The sequence below is a fragment of the Tachyglossus aculeatus genome, chromosome 3 (assembly GCF_015852505.1).
Source record: "Tachyglossus aculeatus isolate mTacAcu1 chromosome 3, mTacAcu1.pri, whole genome shotgun sequence".
In the NCBI taxonomy this organism is placed as follows: Eukaryota; Metazoa; Chordata; class Mammalia; order Monotremata; family Tachyglossidae; genus Tachyglossus; species Tachyglossus aculeatus.
Window position 1 is genome coordinate 104,842,483 of NC_052068.1, and position 24,166 is coordinate 104,866,648.

General features: G+C 44.7%; 1 protein-coding gene and 1 pseudogene across 1 annotated transcript; one reads left to right on the plus strand and one right to left on the minus strand.

The window, feature by feature from the left end:
• The first annotated feature begins 1,348 nt into the window (after positions 1-1,348).
• Positions 1,349-14,144, plus strand: LOC119925337 (olfactory receptor 1019-like). Its single transcript, XM_038743434.1, has 4 exons — positions 1,349-1,381; positions 4,366-4,481; positions 6,348-7,272; positions 14,103-14,144. The coding sequence occupies exons 1-4, from the start codon at positions 1,349-1,351 to the stop codon at positions 14,142-14,144; spliced, it is 1,116 nt and encodes a 371-aa protein (XP_038599362.1).
• A 330-nt stretch (positions 14,145-14,474) lies between these two features.
• Positions 14,475-20,778, minus strand: LOC119925338 (annotated as a pseudogene).
• Positions 20,779-24,166: the final 3,388 nt, after the last annotated feature.

Genomic DNA, 24,166 nt, shown 5'->3' on the forward strand with positions numbered 1-24,166 from the left:
AAGGCGGGCGGCAGAGGAGTCACCAGGAACATCCATATAGATGTTAAATTTTCCAAGGATCAGAGTGGGCATGGAAAAGAAGAGAAGGAAGGTGAGAAAGTGTTCAAAATCGTTAAAAACGTTGGAGGTGGGGCCTGGTGTATCATCCCGTCCCGTACCATCCATCTCGTCTCACAAACCCGCAACCTTGGTGTTATCCTCGACTCCGCTCTCTCATTCACCCCTCACATCCAAGCCATCACCAAAACCTGCCGGTCTCAGCTCCGCAACATTGCCAAGATCCTCCCTTTCCTCTCCATCCATACCGCTACCTGCTCATTCAAGCTCTCATCCTATCCCGTCTGGACTGCTGCATCAGCCTTCTCTCTGATCTCCCATCCTCGTGTCTCTCTCCACTTCAATCCATACTTCATGCTGCTGCCCAGATTATCTTTGTCCAGAAACGCTCTGGGCATATTACTCCCCTCCTCAAAAATCTCCAGTGGCTACCAATCAATCTGTGCATCAGGCAGAAACTCCTCACCCTCGGCTTCAAGGCTCTCCATCACCTGGCCCCCTCCTACCTCACCTCCCTTCTCTCCTTCTACAGCCCAGCCCGCACCCTCTGCTCCTCCGCTGCTAATCTCCTCACCGTACCTCGTTCTCGCTTGTCCCGCCATCGACCCCCGGCCCACGTCATCCCCCGGGCCTGGAATGCCGTCCCTCTGCCCATCCGCCAAGCTAGCTCTCTTCCTCCCTTCAAGGCCCTGCTGAGAGCTCACCTCCTCCAGGAGGCCTTCCCAGACTGAGCCCCTTCCTTCCTTTCCCCCTCGTCCCCCTCTCCATCCTCCCATTTTACCTCCTTCCCTTCCCCACAGCACCTGTATATATGTATATATGTTTGTACATATTTATTACTCTATTTATTTATTTATTTATTTTGCTTCTACATATCTATTCTATTTTATTTTGTTAGTATGTTTAGTTTTGTTCTCTGTCTCCCCCTTTTAGACTGTGAGCCCACTGTTGGGTAGGGACTGTCTCTGTATGTTGCCAATTTGTACTTCCCAAGCGCTTAGTACAGTGCTCTGCACATAGTAAGCGCTCAATAAATACGACTGATAATGATGATGATGATGGGGGTGGTAGATGATGGCTACAAGTATCTGGAGTGGGTGGTAGAGGCAAATAATATAGGCTTCAAAGGAGGGGAAGGAAAAGGAAAGGGGAGGAGTAATAGTGCGAAAGCGACATTCATTCATTCATTCAGTCATATTCATTGAGCGCTTGAAGCACTGGAGTAGATACAAGGTAATCAGGTTGTCCCACATGGGGCTCACAGTTTTAATCCCCATTTTACAATAGGGGTATGAGAAGGAAAACTACAACTCCTCTTTTTCCGGTGAGTCTGGGGGCTTGAGAGAAGAAGAGTCCTCTGCTGGAGAGAGCTGCAGAAGAGACTGTGTCATCTGGATTGAGCCATGTTTCGGGTAGGGTGAGGAGGAGGAGGGAGCTGGAAAGGAACAGGTCAAGGATGAAAGGGAGCTTACCTATATTGGAGCGGGGGTTCCAAAGGCCACACTTGGCAGCAGCTGGGGAGGGAGAGGAGGGAGGGGGAATGGTGTGAGGGGTGGGGAGGGTTTGAATTGGAATGAGTTGGCGGGGACCTTTGCCAGGGAGAGGGAGAAGAGGGGTGGCGATGAGAAATGAGAACTGGGATGTGGTGGGGGCGGGGAGGAGTGGAGGGAGGGGATTGGAGTTGAGGGGCTGAGGGTTGGAGCTGGTACAGAGGGATTCTGGGCAGGGGGGAGGTGAAGAGTGGGGGACAGGGGAAAGGCAGGGAAAGAACTGGGTGGAAGAAGGGTAGGGGAAGGTGAGGAATGGGAAGGGCATTTAGGAGCAGAGGAATTGATAGTTCATGGTGAGGTCAACAAGGTAAATGACAGTACAGCGGGTAGTTAACAATTAACATGCAGTAGCAATAATGCAGTAAGAATAATAAAATAAGTAAAAGATGACATCACAGAGAATAGTTAACAATTATCATGGGATGGCAGTAATAAAATAAGCAGTTAATGACATCACAGAGATCAGTTAATTAATATGCGATGGCAATAAAATAAGCAGGTGATGACATCACAGAGAGCTGTTAATAATTAACATTCGATAGGAATAATAAAATAAGCAGATGGTAACATCACAGAAAGCAGTTAACAATTAACATGCAGAAGCAACCATAAAATAGTTAGAAGATGCCTAGAACAGAAGGATGAATTGTCCATGGGTCAGTCAAATCAAATAAATGCTAATGGCAAGGAGAGTCCGGGGCTCTTGGCAAAAATGTCTCTGAGTTGGTGGAGGATGGAACCCTATGGACGGCAGTTCTGGAGTAGGGCAGAACTTTTTAAGGGGTGTCATCGGAGAGGAAACACCTGGGAAGAGGAGTAAACAGCCAAATAACATGGGTGGGCTGACTAGGTGCGAATGGACTTTTTGGTAAAAGAACTCAGTGATAAGAAATGCCTTTTTCCCCGAGGAGGGGAGCGGGGAGGGGAAATCAGTCATATCTGATCCGGGAAAAAGGGAGTGAGGGGCTCCTCAAAGAAGGTCGCTTATGGGGTGGGGGGCGGAAGCAGTGGGACACAATGTCCCACCCTCCCTGTTGGCTACTTGGACAGAGTGGAGATGGCTTCGAGGCGTGAGTCTAGTGATGATGGGGGTGCGGGGAGCAGCTCAGGGGCCTCGGTGTTCTCGGGCGGGGATGCACACATCATTCATAAAATAGAGTAATAAATATGTACAAATATACACAAGTGCTGTGGTGAAGGGAAGGGGGTAGGGCAGAGGAATGGATTGGGGGTGATGGGGAAGAGAGGAGGAGCAGATGAAAAGGGGAGCTTGGTCTGGGAAGGCCTCTTAGAGGAGGTGAGCTCTCAGTAGGGCTTTGAAGGGAGGAAGTGAGCTAGCTTGGCAGATGTGCAGAGGGAAGGCATGCCAGGCCAGGGGGAGGACGTGGGCCGGGGGTCGACGGCGGGACAGGCAAGAACGAGGCACAGTGAGGAGGTTAGCTGCAGAGGAGTGGAGGGTGTGGGCTGAGCTGTAGAAGGAAAGAAGGGAGGTGAGGTAGGAGGGGGTGAGGTGATGGAGAGGCTTGAAGCCGAGAGGGAGGAGTTTTTGCCTGTTGCGTAGGTTGATTGGTTGCCACTGGAAATTTTTGAGGAGGGGAGTAACATGCCCAGAGCGTTTCTGCACAAAGATGATCCGGGCAGCAGCGTGAAGTATAGACTGAAGTGGGGAGAGACAGGAGGATGGAAGATCAGAGAGAAGGCTGATGCAGTAATCCAGTCGGGATAGGATGAGAGATTGAACCAGCAGTGTAGTGGTTTGGATAGAGAGGAAAGGGAGGATCTTGGCGATGTTGCGGAGGTGTGCCCGGCAGGTTTTGGTGACAGATTGGATGTGAGGGGTGAACGAGAAAGCAGAGTCGAGGATGACACCAAGGTTGCGGGATTGTGAGACAGGAAGGATGGTAGTGCCATCTACAATGATGGGAAAGTCAGGGAGAGGGCAGGGTTTGGGAGGGAAGATAAGGAGTTCGGTCTTGGACATATTGAGTTTTAGATGGCGGATAGACATCCAGATGGAGATATCTTGAAGGCAGGAGGAGACTCGAGCCTGAAGGGAGGGAGAGAGAGCAGGGGAAGAGATGTAGATTTGGGTGTCATCAGCGTAGAGATGATAGTTGAAGCCATGGGAGCGAATGAGTTCACCAAGGGAGAGAGTGTAGATAGAGAACAGAAGGGGACCAAGAACTGACCCTTGAGGTACCCCTACAGTAAGGGGATGGGAAGGGGAGGAGGAGCCCACGAAAGAGACTGAGAATGAACGGCCAGAGAGATGAGGATAACCAGGAGAGGACAAAGCCTGTGAAGTCACAGTTGGATAGCGTGTTGAGGAGAAGATGGTGGTCCACAGTGTCGAAGGCAGCTGAGAGGTCGAGGAGGATTAGGATAGAGTAGGAGCCGTTGGATTTGGCAAGCAGGAGGTCATTGGTGACCTTTCAGAGGGCAGATTCCGTGGAATGTAGGGGATGGAATCCAGTTTGGATGGGGCCGAGGAGAGAGTTGGCATTGAGGAATTCGAGGCAGCACGTTTAGACGACTCGTTCAAGGAGTTTGGAAAGGAATAGTAGGAAGAAGATAGGACGATAACTAGACGAAGAGGTGGGGTCAAGAGAGGGTTTTCTTAGGATGGGGCAGACGTGGGCGTGTTTGAAGACAGAGGGGAAGGAACCAGTGGAGAGTGAACAGTGATTGTGTTTTGTGTGCTCAAATTAATGTAAAGCTAGTTTCTCTCAGCCTATAATTATCTTTCTTTGTTTTCTAGGCCTTTGATTTTTATAATAACATATATCAAGTCTTCCTGTCCAGCTCTGTTTCATCAAAAGGGATCATCCCACCACACCTTTCCCCAAATCACCGTATTAGAGGTCGCAAACTGAAGTAAGACCACATAAGCCCAACTCTAGCAACTTTCACAGAGGAGGGGGATAGAATGACTATGGTATTTTTTAAGCACTTACTATGTACCAGGCATGTACTAAGCATTAGAGTGGATACAAGCAAATCGGGTTGGACCCAGTCCCTGTATCACGCAGGGTTCATAGTCTCAATCCCCATTTTACAGATGAGGTAACTGAGGCACAGAAAAGTGAAGTGACTTGCCAAGGCCACCCAGCAGACAAGTGGTGGAGCCGGCATTAGAACCCATGACCTTCTGTCTCCCAGGCCTGTGCTCTATCATGCTTCCTAATGTCAGACTCCACTAGAGCTGGGCCAGCACCAGATCCCCAACCCCAAAAGGGGGTATGATTTGGGTTGAATTGGATGAAGAGTTTGGTTGATGGGAGGAGAAAGCAAATTATTATTTTTAGTATTACTGTGGTATTTATTATGCGCTTACTGTATGTCAAGCACTGTACTAAGCACTGGGACAGATACCAGATAATCAGGTCGGACAGAGTCCTTGTCTCACATGGAACTTACAGTTTTAGTGGGAGGGAGAACAAGTATTGAATCTCCATTTTAAAGATGAGGAAACTGAGGCACAGATCATTTAAGTAGTTAAGTGATTTGCCCAAGGTCGCAAAGCGGCCGAAGGATTGCCTGTGGGACAGGGATTTGTGTCTGACATGATTACCTTTGATCTACCCCAGCGTTTGGTACAGGGCTTGGCACAAATTACTTAACAAATACGACTGTTTGTTTATTATTATTATTATTATTATTATTACTATTACTATTATTATTATAGTTGTTCAGTGGCAGAGCCCGGATAAGAACCCACATCCTCTGAATCCTAGTCTTGTGTTCCTTCCACTTGGCCACATTGCATCACAATGATAGTTCTCATAGGACGGTTTGACATCTTCAGTGCACTCCCTAGATAGGGAAAAGTTACACCCAATCAACTACTCCTAGTTGATTCTCCCCCTCTCAGGGTCACACGTGGAGAGTTTGCAGTTCTCTTTCCTCTCAGCTATGGGAGGGAGAGTCGAACAGAGGCATATCCATTCAATTTCTAGCTTGAACAGTGGCTAACGAGTGGAAGGCAATCTGCAACAAACCAAAACTCACCTGTGTTGGGGAGCAGAGGCATGGGAAAGTGTCGAAGGTGATGACTCAGGTTTACTGCATAGAAGGATGCATTGGTAAACCACTTCCATGTTTTTACCAAGAAAACTCTATGGATACACTACCAGAACGACTGCAGATGGAAGCAGGATGCTCTGGAAAAGAAGTGTCCATGGCGTTGCTAGGGGTCGGAGACGACTCAACAACATAAGACAAGACACTTTCATTCTCTCTTTCAGTCACGGCATTGTAATAAATGTGGCTACCATAAGTTGTTGGAGTTGCATTCTCTGGGTATGGTTTCCCCAGAGATTAGAAGTAAAGATCGGCGGGGGCTAAGCTTATGTCAAAATATCAGTTAAAAAATTCATCTAGAATCAACAGAGCATGATAAGGGGGAATAGAGCTAAATTGTATTATCTATGTTTATTATTATTATCAAGTGCTGTTGAGTCATTTCCAATTCATAGGGACTCCATGGATATATTTTCTCCAGAACGTCCTATCTTCTGCCATAATCTGCAACCTTTCGAATGGTTCTTTCCTTATTTTTTTGTAATGGTCTCTATCCATCTAGCTGCAGGTATGCCTCTTCCACGTTTTCCCTGGACTTTTCCTAGCATTAGTGCCCTCTCCAGAGAATTAGTTCTCCTGAATATGTGGCCAAAATATGATAATCTTATTACCTACTTTATATGGATTCGATTGCTAATATTGACCATTTTCCCCATATAGATACCAGGAAAAACCCAGGGTGGATGAGGGAAATTACAGTGCCATTGCTGAGTTCATTTTCTTGGTGTTGAGTAATGATCCAGATTTGCAGATCATAGTTTTTGTGGTCTTTCTTATGATATACATGATCACTGTACTGGGGAATCTGGGAATTATACTATTAATCAAGATTGATGCTCAGCTTCATACCTCCATGTACTTTTTCCTCAGCAACTTAGCTTTCTTGGACACCTGCTTTTCCTGTGTCATTGCTCCCAGGATACCGATCAACTTCTTGGTGGAGAGGAAAACCATTTCCTATGCTGGCTGTGTCACTCAGATATGCTTCTTTGCTGCTCTCGGGACTACAGAGTGCTTTTTGCTGGGTGCCATGGCCTACGATCACTTTATCACCATCTGTCACCCGCTGCATTATTCTGCCATGATGTCCCACAGGATATCTGTCTTCCTTATAGTTGGGTCTTATATGTATGGATTCCTGAATTCTGTGATCCACACGGTTTTCACCTTTAGTTTATCCATCTCTGGGCATCAGACAATTAATCACTGTTTCTGTAATGGCCCACCACTCTTATCTATCTCCTGTTCCAACACATGTGTCAATCAGAAACTGCTTTTTGTGTTCGTTAATTTGAATGGACTCAGCATGACAGCGATCATTGTGGTTTCCTATGCTTACATCCTGTTCACCATCCTGAAGATACACTCTTCTGAAGGCATACACAAAGCCTTCACTTGCGCTTCGCACATCATGGTGGTCTCCACATTCTATGGTACCACCTGCTTTATGTACTTACTGCCAATGTCCAGCTACTCCCTGGAGAGAGATAAAAGAATATCGGTACTTTACACTTTTGTGATCCCCATGCTGAATCCCCTGATCTATAGTGTGAGTAACAAGGAAATGAAAGATGCCATGAGGAAGGTAATAGAGAGAAAATCATGCTCTTACTGCTAATGTCTTTTATCAATGCCCAGGAAGCAACAGAGAAAAATAGCAGCTGGGTGAATCTTGTTCTTCCCTATGGCCCTTGTTTTCATTTCACTTTTCTGAAATCTTTGTCACCTATCCAGTTTTAATTTGTGGAAGTCTTATTGTGACATTAGTTTTTTTTTACTTTTTTGAAATCTTCTTGGTTACAGTACATTCTCTACAGGTTATCATATGCTATAATGCAGATTTACATTTCTATTTCTCTGCTTCATATGCTAACAGTCATTACACTGGAACATCCTAAACACTGTTTCTCATACTTTTCCTGATAGCATTTGCAGGTTCTGCAATGTGGCTTATGGGAAAGAGGCTGTGCCTCAGAGTTAGAGTGGGGAGGGCCGCCTCCTAGCTTCTGAGGGAAGAGTGGTCTTCAGATCCTCGCTGACATCTTTGCCCCTGACAACTCTTAAAATAAATTTCATGCTTCAGAATGAGGAAAAAAACCTCACCCCCTTACTCACTTTCCAGTCAGTCTTTTGCCTCATATCTCCATAAATCACCTTATTGGCCATTCCTCTTTATTCATTCACTTTTTTTAAAAAAAAAGTGAAAACTTTTATCCTCTTTTTGAATTAATATTTATGCGATTTGTAGTGAAAGGCATGTGGATCTTCAGCTGAGGTAAAAACCTGAAACTCAAATGGACAAGGAGACACAGATACTTTGAAAGCTTACACAAAATTGGTATTAGCTTTTTCATTATTTTTTCCATCACAAGTTCTCCCACTTTTTCTAGCATCAAAGAGACAAGGGAGAAGGAAAAGGGAAATTTTTCTTAGTTGGCTATTTTAAAATGTGCTTTTGTTTTGACCTTCGAGAAAGAGAGCATTTATTCTCTTGAAACATTCTGAGCTTAAGAATAGACTGGAATTTAGAAAAGGTGTAGCCTGCAACCTTTAAAAAAAAACAAACAGGATCAAGTCCATCAGGCAAAGACGAGGCTGTGGAACTCTCTCCCCTGGAGATTCTTCTCAGGTTGACATCAGATTTCTGAGGACGAGGGCAGATCTCTGTGTTGAACTGTGAACCCCCGAAAAATCATGGTATCTTTATTTTTCGATGCTTGTTTGGCTAACATTGTTCTTGGGTTCTGCAGTAATTTGTTTTATTTCGCAAGTTAGCATATTTAATATGTAAGGTATCATCAATAGACTCCCTAGCATACAAAGAGCATAGCTCACCCACTCATTGTACTAAGACAAATTACACAATCATTCAGTGGTACTTATTTAGTGTTTACTGCATGCAGTGCACTGAACTAAACACTTGGGACTGTACCAACAATAGAAATGGTAGATAAGATCCCTGCCTCCAAGGAGCTTACATTTCCAGAGGGAGCAGATTGATTTCTTCAATGGCTCAGCTATGTAGCCCATTATTCTCCATGTGGAATTTAGGAAGCCATTTGGCTCACCTAGACAAAGTTCTGGAGAATTAGGACTAGAGAAGCACTAGAGGTGAGTCATGGACAATACACTATGAAACCAACTCCCCACAGTTTCCACTACTTTTCTCAGGATTCAGGATGCTCTGTTTTGTTGACTATGATATTTTCAGCTTTGTAAGAGCAGCTTCTCAAAGTGAAAAATGCAACACCTTTTTGAGGCAAATGTTCTCACCATTACTGGATCTGTCAAGTCAGTTTTAGACAGCTAGTTTGAATTCTGAAGGGCAGAATATAAGATTTTACTCTACCTTACCAGAATATTTTTATGGGCCGGAATTGTCCCATATGTTAATTTTTTTCTTCATCTAATCAGTGTGTAGTTCAAGGGATGGAGCTTCCTTAGTTCTTTTTCTTCATACTTTGTGAAGACAGCATTTGTTCATTTAAATTCCACACCCACACATTTAAAATAATAATAATGTCACGTTAAGTGCTTACTATGTGCTAAATTCTGTATTAAGAGCTGAGGTAGAGACAATAATAATAATAATTTTGATATTTGTTAAGGGCTTACTGTGTGCCTAGCACTGTTCATTCATTCATTCATTCAATCGTATTTATTGAGCGCTTATTGTATGCAGAGCACTGTACTAAGCGCTTGGGAATTACAAGTTGGAAACATAGAGAGATGGTCCCTACCCGCAGTCTAGAAGGGGGAGACAGACAACAAAACAAAATATGTGAACAGGTGTCAAGTCATTAGAAGAAATAGAAGTAAAGCTAGAAGTACATCATTAACAAAATAAAATAAATAGAATAGTAAATATGTACAAGTAAAAATAAATAGAGTAATAAATCTGTACAAACACAGATACAAGTGCTGTTGGGCGGGGAAGAAGGTAGGGCGGGAGCAATGGGAAGGAGGAGAGGAAAAACGGGGCTCAGCCTGGGAAGGCCTCCTGGAGGAGGTGAACTCTCAGTAGGGCTTTGAAGTGAGGAAGAGAGCTAGCTTGGTGGATGTGAGGAAGGAGGGCATTACAGGCCAGGGGGAGGACGTGGGCCGGGGTTCGACGGCGGGACAGGCGAGAACGAGGCACAGTGAGGAGGTTAGTGGCAGAGGAGTGGAGGGTGCAGGCTGGGCTGTAGAAGGAAAGAAGGGAGGTGAGGTAGGAGGGGCGAGGTGATGGAGAGGCTTGAAGCCGGGAGTGAGGAGTTTTTGCCTGTTGCGTAGGTTGATTGGGAGCCACTGGAAATTTTTGAGGAGGGGAGTAACCTGCCCAGAGCGTTTCTGCACAAAGATGATCCGGGCAGCAGCGTGAAGTATAGACTGAAGTGGGGAGAGACAGGAGGATGGGAGATCAGAGAGAAGGCTGATGCAGTAATCCAGTCGGGATAGGATGTGAGAATGAACCAGCAGGGTAGTGGTTTGTATGGAGAGGAAAGGGCGGATCTTGGCGATGTTGTGGAGGTGAGACCGGCAGGTTTTGGTGACGGATTGGATGTGAGGGGTGAACGAGAGAGCAGAGTCGAGGATGACACCAAGGTTGCAGGATTGTAACCTTCTAGACTGTGAGCCCACTGTTGGGTACGGACTGTCTCTATATGTTGCCAACTTGTACTTCCCAAGCGCTTAGTACAGTGCTCTGCACACAATGAGTGCTCAGTAAATAAGATTGATTGATTGATTAATTGCGAGACGGGAAGGATGGTAGTGCCGTCTACAGTGATGGAAAAGTCAGGGAGGGGGCAGGGTTTGGGAGGGAAGATAAGGAGTTCGGTCTAAGACATATTGAGTTTTAGATGGCCAGCACACATCCAGGTGGAGAGGTCCTGAAGGCAGGAGGAGACACGAGCCTGAAGGGAGGGAGAGAGAGCAGGGACAGACATGTAGATTAGGGTGTCATCAGTGTAGAGATGATATTTGAAGCCGTGGGAGTGAATGAGTTCATCAAGGGAGTGAGTGTATATAGAGAACTAAAGGGGACCAAGAACTGATCCTTGAGGACACCCTACAGTAAGGGGATGGGAGGGGGCAGAGGAGCACACAAAGGAGACTGAGAATAAATGGCCGGAGAGATAAGAGGAGAACCAGGAAAGGACGGAATCTGTGAAGCCAAGGTTGGATAGCGTGTTGAGGAGAAGGGGGTGGTCCACAGTGTCGAAGGCAGCTGAGAGGTCGAAGAGGATTAGGATAGAGTAGGAGCCGTTGGATCTGGCAAGCAGGAGGTCATTGGTCGCCTTGGAGAGGGCAGTTTCAGTGGAAAGTAGGGGATGGAAACCAGATTGGAAGGGGTCGAGGAGAGAGTTGGCCTTGAGGAATTCGAGGCAGCGGGTGTAGACGACTCGTTCAAGGAGTTTGGAAAGGAATGGTAGGGGGGAGACAGGGAGATAACTAGAAGGGGAGGTGGGGTCAAGAGAGGGTTTTTTAAGGATGGGAGAGACGTGAGCACATTTGAAGGCAGAAGGGAAGGAACCAGTGGAGAGTGAGCCGTTGAAAATGGAAGTTAAGGAGGGGAGGAGGAACGGGGTGAGAGATTTCATGAGATGAGAGGGAATGGGGTCAGAAGCACAGGTGGCCGGAGTAGTACTTGAGAGGAGGGAGGAGATCTCATCTGAGGATACTGCTGGGAAGGATGGGAGAGTAGCAGAGAGGGTTGAGAGCCGGGAGGTTGGAGAAGGGGGAGGAGTGACTTTCGGGAGCATAGACCTGATAGAGTTAATTTTACTAATGAATTAGGAGGCCAGATCGTTGGGGGTGAGAGAATGAGGAGGGGGAGGAACAGGGGGCCTGAGAAGGGAGTTAAACGTATGGAAGAGCTGATGGGGATGATGGGCATGGGTGTCAATAAGGGAGGAGAAATAGTTTTGTCTGGCAGAGGAGAGGGCAGAGTTAAGGCAGGAAAGGATAAACGAAGTGAACGAGGTTGGCTTGGTGTCTAGACTTTCACCAGCAGCGTTCAGCAGCTCCAGCATAAGAGCGAAGAAGGCAGACAGTGGCAGTAATCCAGGGCTGTGGGTTAGTGGTATGAGAGCGGCAAAGGGAAAGGAGAGTGAGTGAGTCGAGCTGAGTAGAGAGGGTAGAGTTGAGAGCAGTAATCTCATCATCAAGATTGGGTAGAGAGGGAAAGGAGGCGAGGTGGGGTGTGAGGCGCTGAGAAAGGTATGGATGGGGTAGAGAGAGTGGAGGTCTCTGTGAGGTCTCTTTTCTAAGAGACATCATCATTGATGAACATCAGTGATATTTATTGAGTGCTGACTCTCTACAGAGCACTGTACTAAGCGCTTGGAAGAGTACAATATAAAAGTTCCCAGAAAACACAGGCACAGGATTAGCTGGGAGACAAAGCTTCCGTAAAATGGAGCCTGTCACAGATTTTGAAAGATCCAGGGCTGAGTTGCAGGACATCTTAGTCATGTCTCTCAGGTTCTCAAATATTTTCTCATTTATTTTTCCAAGTCCTTTCCTACCTCTAAATTGGTTGTTCCTTATTAATCGATAGCATCGCTTAGTACAGTGCTCTGCACACAGTAAGTGCTAAATAAATACGATTGATTGATTGATTGATTGATTGCTTCTGTGGGTACTCTGCACTTAGGATAGAACAACAGAGTTATTATCATACAACTTCCACCCTCGTGCATCTATCCTAGATTTTCCCTTCTTTCCTCCCCAACTAAATTCACTAGTCTTCTCCACTCCCTGACCTTGGAATCAAACACAATATTTTCCTCTGTGCCCCTGATCAAAAACCATGATAGGGAGGATAGTGTAGCTCCTCAAGAAAAGGAATCACCTTTTTTACATCTGTATTTTCGTGCTGTGGGCAGGGAACATGTCTGCTAATTCTGTGGCATTTATCCCTCCCAAATGCTTAGGACAGTGGCCTGTATATAGTAAGTGCTCGGGAAATACCATCGATTGATTTCTCAAGCATCTAATACTGAACATTGCACACAGTAGAGGCTCACGAAATGGTGTTGATGCTGATAATGCAAAGAGCCAAGAAAGTCCTGAGCTGAGTAGGGAGGTATAATCAGAGAACTGCCAAGACTATCACAATAAGGTAAAGAATACTGGAAACCCTGGAAACAGGAAAGCAAGTCACTGCCATGGGGTAATGTGCAGTGATGAAGTAGACCGTAGTGAAGAGATTAAACTGTGCAACAGAGTTCAGTAGAACACAGAATCCAGACATCCAGAAAGACTTTTGGCAGATTAATAATATGAGATGACAGGTTAACTGATGCCAAACCTAGTTTGAGTCCTTGAGGGGGTTGTTGTGGCATCTAACCTTGAACAGGACTTGGATGTTTGTACTTTTTTAAAAATCATATTTGTTAATCACTTACTATGTGCCAGACACTGTACTAAGCAGTGGGGCTAATCTGGTTGGAAACCATCCCTGTCCCATATAGGGCTTACAGTCTTAATTTCCATTTTACAGATGAGATAACTGAGGCCCAGAGTAGTAAAGTGACTTGCCTAAGGTCACACAGCAGACATGTGACAGAGCCAGTATTAGAAACCAAGTGCTTCTGACTCCCAGGCTGGTGCTCTACCCACTAGGCAAGGCTGCTACTTATTTTCATGATCTGCATCCAGATCCTAAAGTCAGTAAGATCTATGAACCACACTAACTATCAAATGGCAGGAAGAGATTACCAACAATGGGAAACTGAAACTCAGTCAGCGCAACAGAACAGTGGTGGTCACAGCAACACAGCTCCCTTGGGTAGGAAGTATTTGACAAATAGTTGAATAATTGTGGTTTGGTGAACTGAGAGGGGACACACACCCATGCCACAAGGGCAGAATGAACTGTGTAAAGAGTTGGTGAAGCACAATCTCTACCAGTGGAAAATAGTAGTTGAATGTTGGAATGTAAAAGTGGCCCATCAGTAAGAGGGGGTAGGGGTTGCTCTTCTTTGAGCAAAGTCTTCACAAAGATTAAGATATTAAGAGGCAGGCTTGCAGCATGGCGCAGTGGAAAGAGTGCCGTCTTGGAATCTGGGGTTCTAATCCTGGGTCCTTGTCTGCTGTGCGACTTTGGGTGAGTCATTTAACTTTGTGCCTCAGTTACCTCATCTGTAAAAATGTGGATTAAGACTGTGAGCCCCATCTGGGACAACCTGATAACATTATATCTCCCCCAGCACTTAGAACAGTGCTTGGCACATAGTAAGCACTTAACAAATACCATCATTATTATTATTATTGTTAAAACAGACCTGGTATAGGACAGTTAACAAAGTATATATCATTCTTTTCAGCTATTCTTGAATGTCAGAGCAGCAAATTATGAGGCACATCTGTTCATACAAATGCATAGGAAATATTTGGATTTTTCAATTTCATTTTTATATTAAATTTCAGAATTTAGTTAACATTTGTAAACATCCTCATTTTAGAGATTAACTAAGTAGACCAAGCCCTGACTAATCTCCCTTTTCCTTTTCTTCAACTCCCTTCCGAATCGCCCTGACTTGCTCCCTTTTTTCATCCTCCCCTTCCAGTCCCACCCCTCTTATGTACATATCTGTAATTTAGTCATTTATATTAATATCTTTCTCCCCCTCTAGACTGTGAACTCCTTGTGGACAGGGAATGTTCCTGTTATATTGTTATAATATACTCTCCTAAGTGTTTGTACAGTGCTCTGCACACAGTAAGTGCTCAAAAACTATTGTTGACTGACTAGAAAGCAATCACTCCATTTCCAATACTATTATTTTGCTGTATTTAAATTTAGAATGAATAAGCCTTTTTTATACTAGTGATTCTTTTCAGAGCCCGCTTGACCTCCTGGTTCCTCAGGCTGTAGATCATGGGGTTCAACATGGGGATCACCACTGTATAAAACACCGAAATCACTTTATCCCACCCTAGAGAGTAATCAGATGCTGATCGCATGTAAATAAATGTTGATGTCCCATAGAAAAGTACCACCGAACACAGGTGGGTGGCGCAGGTGGAGAAAGCTTTCTGCCTCCCCTTTGCAGCTTGGATTCTCAGGATGGTACCTAATATGCATATATAAGAGAGCAAGATTCTGAGGAGGTGAATACTCCAAGAAAGATGGCAAAGACAAATAGCACAAACTCATTGACATAGGTAGCCGAACAAGACAGAGATGACAGTGGGGTAATATCATAGACAAAATGATTAATGACATTGGAGCCACAGAAGGATAATCTGAAGGTGGGATAGGTCTGCGTGGTGGTATTTATAAAGCCAACCAAATAGGAGCCGGCCACTAAGAGGTAACAGACTCTCTGTGACATAATGAATGAATAAAGCAGGGGTTTACAGATCACCACATAACGATCTTAGGCCATTGCAGCCAGGAGATAGCACTCGCTGCTGGCTGGAATGATTAAAAAATACATTTGGGCAGCACATCCGTTAAAGGAAATGGTTGCATTCTGTGCTAAGAGGTTGTCTAAGATCTTGGGAAGAACAGCGGAGGAATAACAGACATCTAAGAAAGCCAAATGACTGATAAAATAGTACATGGGGGTGTGCAGTTGAGCATCAGCCTTAATAACTGTGACCAACCCAAGATTTCCAATCAAGGTGATCAAATAAATCATGAAGAATGTCAGGAAGCCAATGACCTTCATATCTGGGTTGTCAATCAGACCCACAAGAATAAATTCAGTCACTGTGCTGTTTGCTGCAGCCAGAACTCCAAAATATGTGTCTTTCCTCTGCTGGGTTGTGACAGACTCTGGTCAAAGGAATGAAAGCAGAAAGTATGAGGTTATCTGATAATCTGCCCCCTGAAAATCACTGAAGTGAATAACTGGTGTAGACAAGGAGCAGATTCCTTTTTACCTTCCTGGAGGAAGATCTAGCCTTCACTCACTGAGTCTCTCTCGGGCCCTCAAAAATTGATGTTACCAACTGGGTAAAAGATGCCCTGTATTTGACTGCTCTCTTGGAAATATCTCTAGATTAATTCGGTATTAAACCTACAGCACTGAAGGTTTTCTCCATCAATATCAGATGAGGAAACATAAAGCCTGTGACTCCCATAATCCCGCAGTAAAAGAAGGGTTAAGGGTTGATTTAGAGCATCAGGAAGCAAACTGCTAATGGACAGTTTTTGCTCTGAATCTTAGAGAGAAATTTTCTTAAGGAGGAGAAAAACACTAAAATCAAAAAGAAATGTTGCCTTTCCTGAGTGTGTAGAGTGACACCAAGGGTCTAGTTCCTTTGGTCCAAAGCTGGTTTGTAGGGTGGTCACTCAGCCCTTGTGGGCACTGCAACACATGTGACACTGTGTGGCATGGGCAATCTACTAGACTGCAAACTCCTAGAGGACAGGGATCAGGCTACCAACTCTACTGTACTGTACTTCCCCAAATGCTTTCAACAGTGCTCTACACACAGTAAGAGCTCCATAAATAGTATAATTGATTTCTGAGCTGCATTTAGCCTTTTCACCCTAAGCTTCTACTTCCCCAAATCCTGACTCAGCTTGGGGGTGGAGGGGTTGGGAATGCTGTTTTCTGAATTTCCATTTTATCTGGGTGCCTGAGGGGTGAAGAGAATTCTGGCACCTGCCCCTCTGCTCCTAGGCCAGTGTTTAGAGCAACCTCTAAGTGGTGCCAGTCTCCATCCTGCTTAGGCTTCCTGCATCATCATCATCATCATCAATCGTATTTATTGAGCGCTTACTATGTGCAGAGCACTGTACTAAGCGCTTGGGAAGTACAAATTGGCAACATATAGAGACAGTCCCTACCCAACAGTGGGCTCACAGTCTAAAAGGGGGAAAGGAAAGGAAATCCTGCAGAAAGGAAATCGGAGTTTCTAGAATCTGGTTAGAGGTTCATTCCTGGAGGTTTGCTGGCGTCAGAGTGGTCACATAACCACAACCTCCCTGCCCCTTCCATCTTCTCTACCTCCATTCTTGGGGCTAGGCTATCCCTCCATTTTTTAAAAATGGTATTTGTTGAGTTCTTACTATATGCTAATTACTGCTCTAAGCACTAAGGTAGATACAAGTTAATAAGGTCAGACACAGTTCTTGTCCCACATTAATTTCACAGTCAAAGGAAAACAGATAACAGCTATTGAATCCCCATTTGGAGTTGAGGAAATGAGACAGAGAGGTCCAAGGTCACACAGCAGAGACATGGCAGAGTCAGGATTAGAACCCCAATCTTCTGGCTTCCAGGTCCAGGCTCTTTCCATTAGGCCATGCTGCATCCCACTTCAGCACATCCTCATCATGTAAGCCCTGAAGTACTCTCAACCTCCCATAAAATTGATGTGCTTTTCTTACTTACCCCATCGCTTGCTTGGAAAGATGCCATTGTGGGCCATTATTTTGAGGATAGAGTTGAGCAAATCGATTTTCAACTTATCTACCATTTTCTTCAGCTATCTTTTAAAGATAAGAGTTCTGTGCTTTACTCACTTGGCCTCCGTGCTTCCCATGTTGTCCTTGTTCGAGCCCCAAGCTCATTTCACTATCTCAGAGGAGGACAGAGAGATTCTCTGCTGTTCTCCAGAGTTTCTTAGGATCCTGGGAGCCACCATACCTTCTGTTCCCCCAGCTGGAGGAAGCTTCACTTCAGGAGCATTAACGGAAACATCACGAACCCATGGCAGGAAGCATTGTGACAGACAGAGGTGGGACATTCTCAGCTGATCTCTGCCATTCCTGTATCCTGCAAGCTGCCCAAGGAGAAGGCATTCTGGAAGATTCTTCTGGATTGTGTGTGTGTGTGTGTGTGTGTGTGTGTGTGTGTGTGTGTGTGTGTGTGTGTGTGTGTAGAGCTAGAAAGGGAGTTGAAAGTTTGTGTGTAGTTATGAAAGTATGTGTTTCCTCTCTTAGCCTTTGCTCTCTATTTTCTCTTCCTTTTTATGGTCTCTGTATATGTCCCTTCTGCCTGCCATGCTGTCTGTGTCCCTCTCCCTTTCTCTGCTTGAATCTTTCCTTTTCCCCAAATCTTAATCTACTGTCTCAGCCCTCTTAGAAATCCCTTCTACTACCGTTGTATCTAATGTATTAATTATAATTGTTTTCCCTGAATAACCCCTAAGAAAAGTCTCTGCAAAAGCTATGGTTTATTTTGATTGTTTTATCTCAATTATTTATGTTTTATCAGTACTGATCCTAAGTGGTTCAGAGACAACATTCTTTAGTTAGTCAATCAGTCATCATTTATTAAGAGTTTGCTGTGTGCAAAGCACTCTACTTAACTCTTGGGAGAGTACAATACACTAATATTACAGACACATTCCCTACTCACAAGAAACATACATTCCTGGGTTCTGGGTCTCTCCATGATGGTCTAAAATTCATATTCTTTATTAAATTCTGTAAAGCCTTATGACGAAATCAAATTGCCTAGTTCTTTCAAATGACGGAGCAAACATTTATATCATTTACTCTCTGATTATCAATAACTCCAACTTCCCTTTTGTGGTTGTGTTTATAGTTACTCTGAGGTTCCTTGGGATTCAAATTCTCCTCCTAATTCCCCAGTTGCCCATGTACAAAGAAGAAATAAGCACATCCTTTGGGAAAGAATGGTAATTGTTGCTCCTCTTAAACCTTTCCCTTTGACAATTGCAATTTTTATGGAATTTCAATACATTTTCAGTTTGGTTTCTTCACGACTCTCCCTGCATTTCAAATACTTAGGGAACTTCTATAGTTGACTAAGGCTTCATTTTACTGAGCAATAAACATGTGGATGTGTTTGCTAGGGTACTAATTAACAGCAAAACTGGAATATTCCATTATCTCTTTTTTAATGGTATTTGCTAAATTTTTACTCTATGTCAAGCATTGCAGTTCCTGTCCCACATGAAGCTCATAGTTTAAATTGGAGAGAGGAGGATCAATACCCATGTTACAGAGGAGGTAACTGAGGCACAGAGAAGAACAGCATGGCCTAATGGAAAGATCATGGGCCTGGAAGTCAGAGGAACTGGGTTCTTATCTTGGTTCCACCGTGTGCCTGGTATGTGACTTTGAGCGAGTCACTTGACTTATCTGTGTCTCAGTTACCTCGTCTGTAAAATCAATCATTCAACTTGTATTTATTGATGGCTTGCTGGCTTACTGTGTGCAGAAACATAGCAGGTTATTGGGAGAGTTCAATAGAACATAGGTGGTAGACACATTCTCTGCTCACAAGAAGCTTACAGTCTAGAAGGCATTCAATACCTGTTCTCCCTCCTACTTAGACTGTGAAGGCCCTTGTTGAATAAAGACCGTGTCCAACCTGATTAACTCGTATCTATCCTTGTGCTTACAACAGTGCTTGACACATAGTAAGCACTCCACGAGCAGCACAAGTACCATTGAGTTTCTTGTCCAAGGTAATACAGCAGACAAGTGGCAGTCCGGATTAGAATCCAGGTCCTCTGACTCCCAGGCCTGGGTTTTTTCCACTAGGCTTCACTGCTTTCCACTTAAACACTTCCTCACCATATAAGCCCAGATGTACTCTAAACCACCCATAGAATTTATGCACCTATTTAGCTTATCCCATCACTTGCCTGGAATGATGACACAGTGCACCAGCATTTTGAGAACAGAGATGAGTGACTCAACTTTCCATTCACCCACCTTACCTTCAACTACTTTTCTACCTTGTGATTTAGAATAAGCACCTTGACAACCCGAATGATCTTACTCCTCACTATTAGCTTTAAAGCAGGACTGTATCTGTTGCCGATTTGTACTTTCCAAGCTCTTAATACAGTGCTCTGCACACAGTAAGCGCTCAATAAATACGATAGAATGAATCAATCACCTTGTCCCCTCCTATCTTACCTCAGCGATTTTCTGTTACAACTCTGCATGCTCACTTTGCTCCTTTAGTCCCACTGTTACTTATTATACCTCGTTCTCATCTACTGCACCACCAACACTTCACCCACGTTCTGCTTCTGGCCTGGAATTCCCTTCCCCTTCATAATTGATAGATCATTACTCTCCACACCCTCATAGCCTTATTAAAATCACATCTCAACCCAGAGGCCTTTCCAAACTAAGCCCTTATTTCCTCCCTTCTCTGAGGCCACTCCAAGTTATTTGTAACCGTTATTCACCCCACCTTCACCCCCATGTCACTAATGTAAATATCTGTAATTTATTTATTTATATTATTGACTCTCTCTCTCTCCCTCTAGGTTGTAAGCTCCTTGTTGGCAAAGAACATGTCCATCTACTCTGATGAACTGTATTTTCCCAAGCACTTAGTACATTTCTCTGCACACAGTAAGTGCTCAGTAAATACTACTGATTGACTGACTGAATGAATGCTCATTTTGAGACATGCAATTAGATTGTTTTGTTAAATTCATGATTTTTGAGGCACTGGGAAAATAATTACTCAGAATTAGGGGACTGATAGAGGAAATTGATAGCAGTCATATTTAACACAATGAAGTGCATTTTTGATTCTAAACTTTCTTGAGGAAAACATTTCTCAATCTTTCTCTACAGAATATCATCAGAGTACCTTTGATTTACTGGTTGGTGGTCTGGTGTCATCAGTATTATTCATTGAGAAGCTACTCTGTTTTCTAGGTTCTTGGGAACATACAGAAGTAAATGGGAAAGGTCTTGCCCTGAGAAAATCCATGAACCATTCTTCCTGAGAAAGGCATGGTTCTTCATCCAAACCCCACTTAATCAATAAATGGTACTGATTGCGAACTTACTGTGTGCAAAAAAAGCGCCTGCAGATGAGAAGTGAAAGAAACCTGAACCCAAAACACAGACACTCTTATGCTTCTCTGTAAAGGAACAAAAACAATAATCAATATTATTCCTTTTAGTAATGGTAATAGCATTTATTTAGTCCACTGGGTGCTGAACAATTTTCTAAGTCCTTGGAAAATACAAAATAAGGAAGTGACATATTTCCAGCCCACAAGGGGATTACACTGTAAAGTAATAGACGATACTTAGAACTGTGAACATCCAGGTCTGAATCTGCTCATGAGACCAAGGGGAGGGGAAACCCGGGATTCCCAAAGAGAACATATCCAGCTCCTCAAGCAGTTTCAACAAAATCATGTATGCATCACTTCTCTTACCAGGCAGTTCTAATTCATAACATATAGCTATCCAAGATTACAAAAGGCATGTTCGTGGAATGCAGTTGATGCTTCAGTATTGAAGACATATTAATTGAATTTCAACTTTTCTGGGTAGAATAAAGGAGTCACTGTGATACTGGACTATAGGGAGATGCCAGTGGTAGCCAATCCAGGCTGGTGTATGGATATACAAATTCCATCTTTGAACCCAAAGGACAACTAAATAATAATTCACCACGTGGCATCAACAACACATCCTTCTAGATGCATCAGGAGGTAGATAAAAGTAGGTGCTACTAAGAGAGAGAAAAAATACTCTATGTTGCCTCAATCTTTCACTTTTTAAGTGATATTCTGAGTAGAACTATACTACCAAGAACTAGTAGCATATCCCCCTATTGATAACCGGTTAATTAAATAGGTTTCATTAGGGACACTCAGAAATTTAAAATCACATTGGGTATGTTATATGCAGACTAAGACAATAGTGATTTTTCTTCTTTTCCCTCAAGAATGGAGGCATAGCCCCTGGGGGGGGGAGAGAGAGAGAGAGAGAGAGAGAGAGAGAGAGAGAGAGAGAGAGAGAGAGAGAGAGAGAGAGAGAGAGAGAGAGAGAGAGAGAGAGAGAGAGCATAAGGGAGGTATAGAGGGAGGAAGAAACTGATCATACAATCTTAACATGCATTTTGGAGGAGTAAGATATAATTCCCAAGACATAGATTTATCTCTGTATTAAAAGAAGAAGTGTCAATATTTATGAAACATTCTAAGAGGAAAAGGGATTTGTGGCAGACCAAACATCTGGCCCATCGATTACTGGGCCTAAGTAGTAAGCCATGCCTTCCGTGCTCACAGTAAGACATACTGAGAGGAGAGCTGTGGACAGGCAAAAGTTACTTGTTATCGGCCCTACGGCCTTGCATAGACGGGTGTTACTTGTTACTGGTTTTGAAGGTTACAGAATGGCTGTGTTAGTTATAAACACAGCAACATGGAAAAATACAGAATGTGACTGAAAGATATAAAAGTCTTGCTGCTTAACCCAATAAACAGTCTCCTTGTCCACCTTGAGACTCACCTGGCCTGCGTTCTTCCATTGCGAGTGCCCGTCTCCCCACTGCGCTGGACGTGTGGAGGCAGACGACAACAAATGGCACCCGAACAGGGACAGGGACATGAAACCTGGACCCTCAGACTCAGCACTGCAACCCTCACGAAGCAACTCATCACTGCGCAGTGACTCACCAAAGAAAGGAAGAGGTGAGGGCATTTAAGTTTACTTTCATTTTCAAACACCAGGCTTACAGCAGGGAAGAAACTGGGACAAATTCAATTCTGTTCTCGGAATCATTATATCCAATTACTTAAGGATGTTGTAAAGGAGGGTGGGTTGATTATCACCACTGCCCAGATTGAACAATTTTTGGAATGCGTGGAAAAATGCTGCCCTTTGTTTCCAAAGGAAGGAAAGTGGAATCCTTTCACTGAGCCAGCTCCTTCCGCACCACCACCTCCACCACCCCCTCCATGGGTCCCAAAGCCAGCACAAACACCTCTGTAGCGAGCGATGGGGGCTGCTATGGAAGGGGGAGAAGAGATACCTATTGAATTATTGATGGGTTTCCCTGTGATAGAGCAACCTGACCCTGCTAATCCTGGTCAGTTAATACGTACCCATGAACTCTTGAATTTCAAATTATTAAAAGTGAAACAGGGTGCTGCGACATATGGGCCCACGGCTCCTTATGTGCTGGCACTCCTAGAAAGTATTGCTTCCTCAATCCTTTGCCCGTATGATTGGCAAACCTTAGCCAAGACTGTCCTGGATGGCGGAGACTATTTGCTTTAGAAGGCAGAATTTTTTTTTATTTGTGCGCGGAGCAAGCGCGTCACAATGATCGCGCACGACCTCCAGTTCAAATCACTTTCGAGATGCTTACAGGGACTTACAGGGAGCTACAGACTCGTGAAAGTTTGTCCCAGCCCCTACCAAAGGGGTACTGATTACATGGAAAGCTGTTTTTACGGCGCTGCGGGCGCTGCATCCCGCTGAATGGGTGTTGCAGGAGACGCTGGCGGCGTGTGACTTGGGGGCAGGGAGTGATCAGGGGGACCCCCTGTCCTTTGGAGTTTTGCCTCCAACAGAAGAATTGGAGCCGGTGTACGCTACTGTTCCAGATCCCGAGGACTTGTATCGGGACCGGGATCATAATGACTCTGGCGATCCTTCTGACTCTGGGACTGCAGACCCGAAGGAGGGATCTGATCTATACCCGCCTTTGGCCCGTCTTACAACGACGGCTGCTGCCGCGCCCACAGCAAAGGACCTTTTGCAGGCCCAGCTCCTGCAGGCGGTATCCCGTTAGTCGATCGTTCCCCCTCCCCCCTTGCTCCCCCTTTGTCTGCTGCGCCACCGTATGTATATGCTGTGTCTGCTACGGCGCAGCCTGCCTAGACCGGGGCCCTTTCGGGCTGCCGGCAGGTGGCATTGCGCCGAGGGGATGTACAGCTACTTCAAGCGATGCCGGTGGCTTATCTTCCCGGCCGGCCGGCTCAGTATGACTCTCTCCCTTATAAGTTGATTAAGGAGTTGTGGAAAAGTATTCGCGATTATGGGTTACAGTCGTCCTATACAATGAATCTAATAGTGGCCGCTACCAACCCCGAAATTGGCTGCTTTACAAGTGATAGTCGCGGAACAATTAGCGGCGGGGCATAGTGAACCCTCCGATAGCCTTTGGAATTCCCCTGTCTTTGTGATAAAAAAGCGCTCGGGGGCCTGGAGGATGTTGACTGATCTCAGAGAAATCAATGAGACGATGCAGCCGATGGGAGCGCTTCAACCTGGGCTCCTGAACCCGGCTATGATCCCTAGGAATTGGCCGATATTAGATATTCAGGATTGTTTTTTCTCTATTCCGCTCCACCCAGACGATTGTATTCGATTTGCATTTTCAGTCCCTGTAGCTAACTGGACTCAACCTACTATGCGATATCATTGGACGGTCCTCCCCCAGGGAATGAAAAATAGCCCCACAATGTGCCAGACTTACGTTGCGCTTCTGATAGCGCCGCTCCGCATCAAGCATCCTGAGGCATATATTGTTCACTATATGGATGACATATTATGTGCTTGCGCCACCGCAGCCCAACTACACACCTTACGGCTTGCTCTTCTAGCGGCTCTAGAATCTGGAGGGCTGCGGGTTGCACCCGAGAAAGTCCAGACAAAGCCCCCGATCACCTATCTGGGACATATTTTGACAGATCGGACAGTGTCCCCTGTGACCCCTACCTTGGATGTTTCAAAATTAAAAACCCTTAATGATTTCGAAAGATTATTGGGGAAATTAAACTGGGTGCAC

What these genes read in the sequence shown, in the direction of transcription:
- LOC119925337 (XM_038743434.1), top strand. Translation starts at nt 1,349, where the DNA reads ATGAGAAGGAAAACTACAACTCCTCTTTTTCCG. An exon ending in CTACAACTCCTCTTTTTCCG is followed by an intron (nt 1,382 to 4,365) that starts GTGAGTCTGGGG and finishes TTTGTTTTCTAG; the next exon opens with GCCTTTGATTTTTATAATAA. An exon ending in ATTAGAGGTCGCAAACTGAA is followed by an intron (nt 4,482 to 6,347) that starts GTAAGACCACAT and finishes TTCCCCATATAG; the next exon opens with ATACCAGGAAAAACCCAGGG.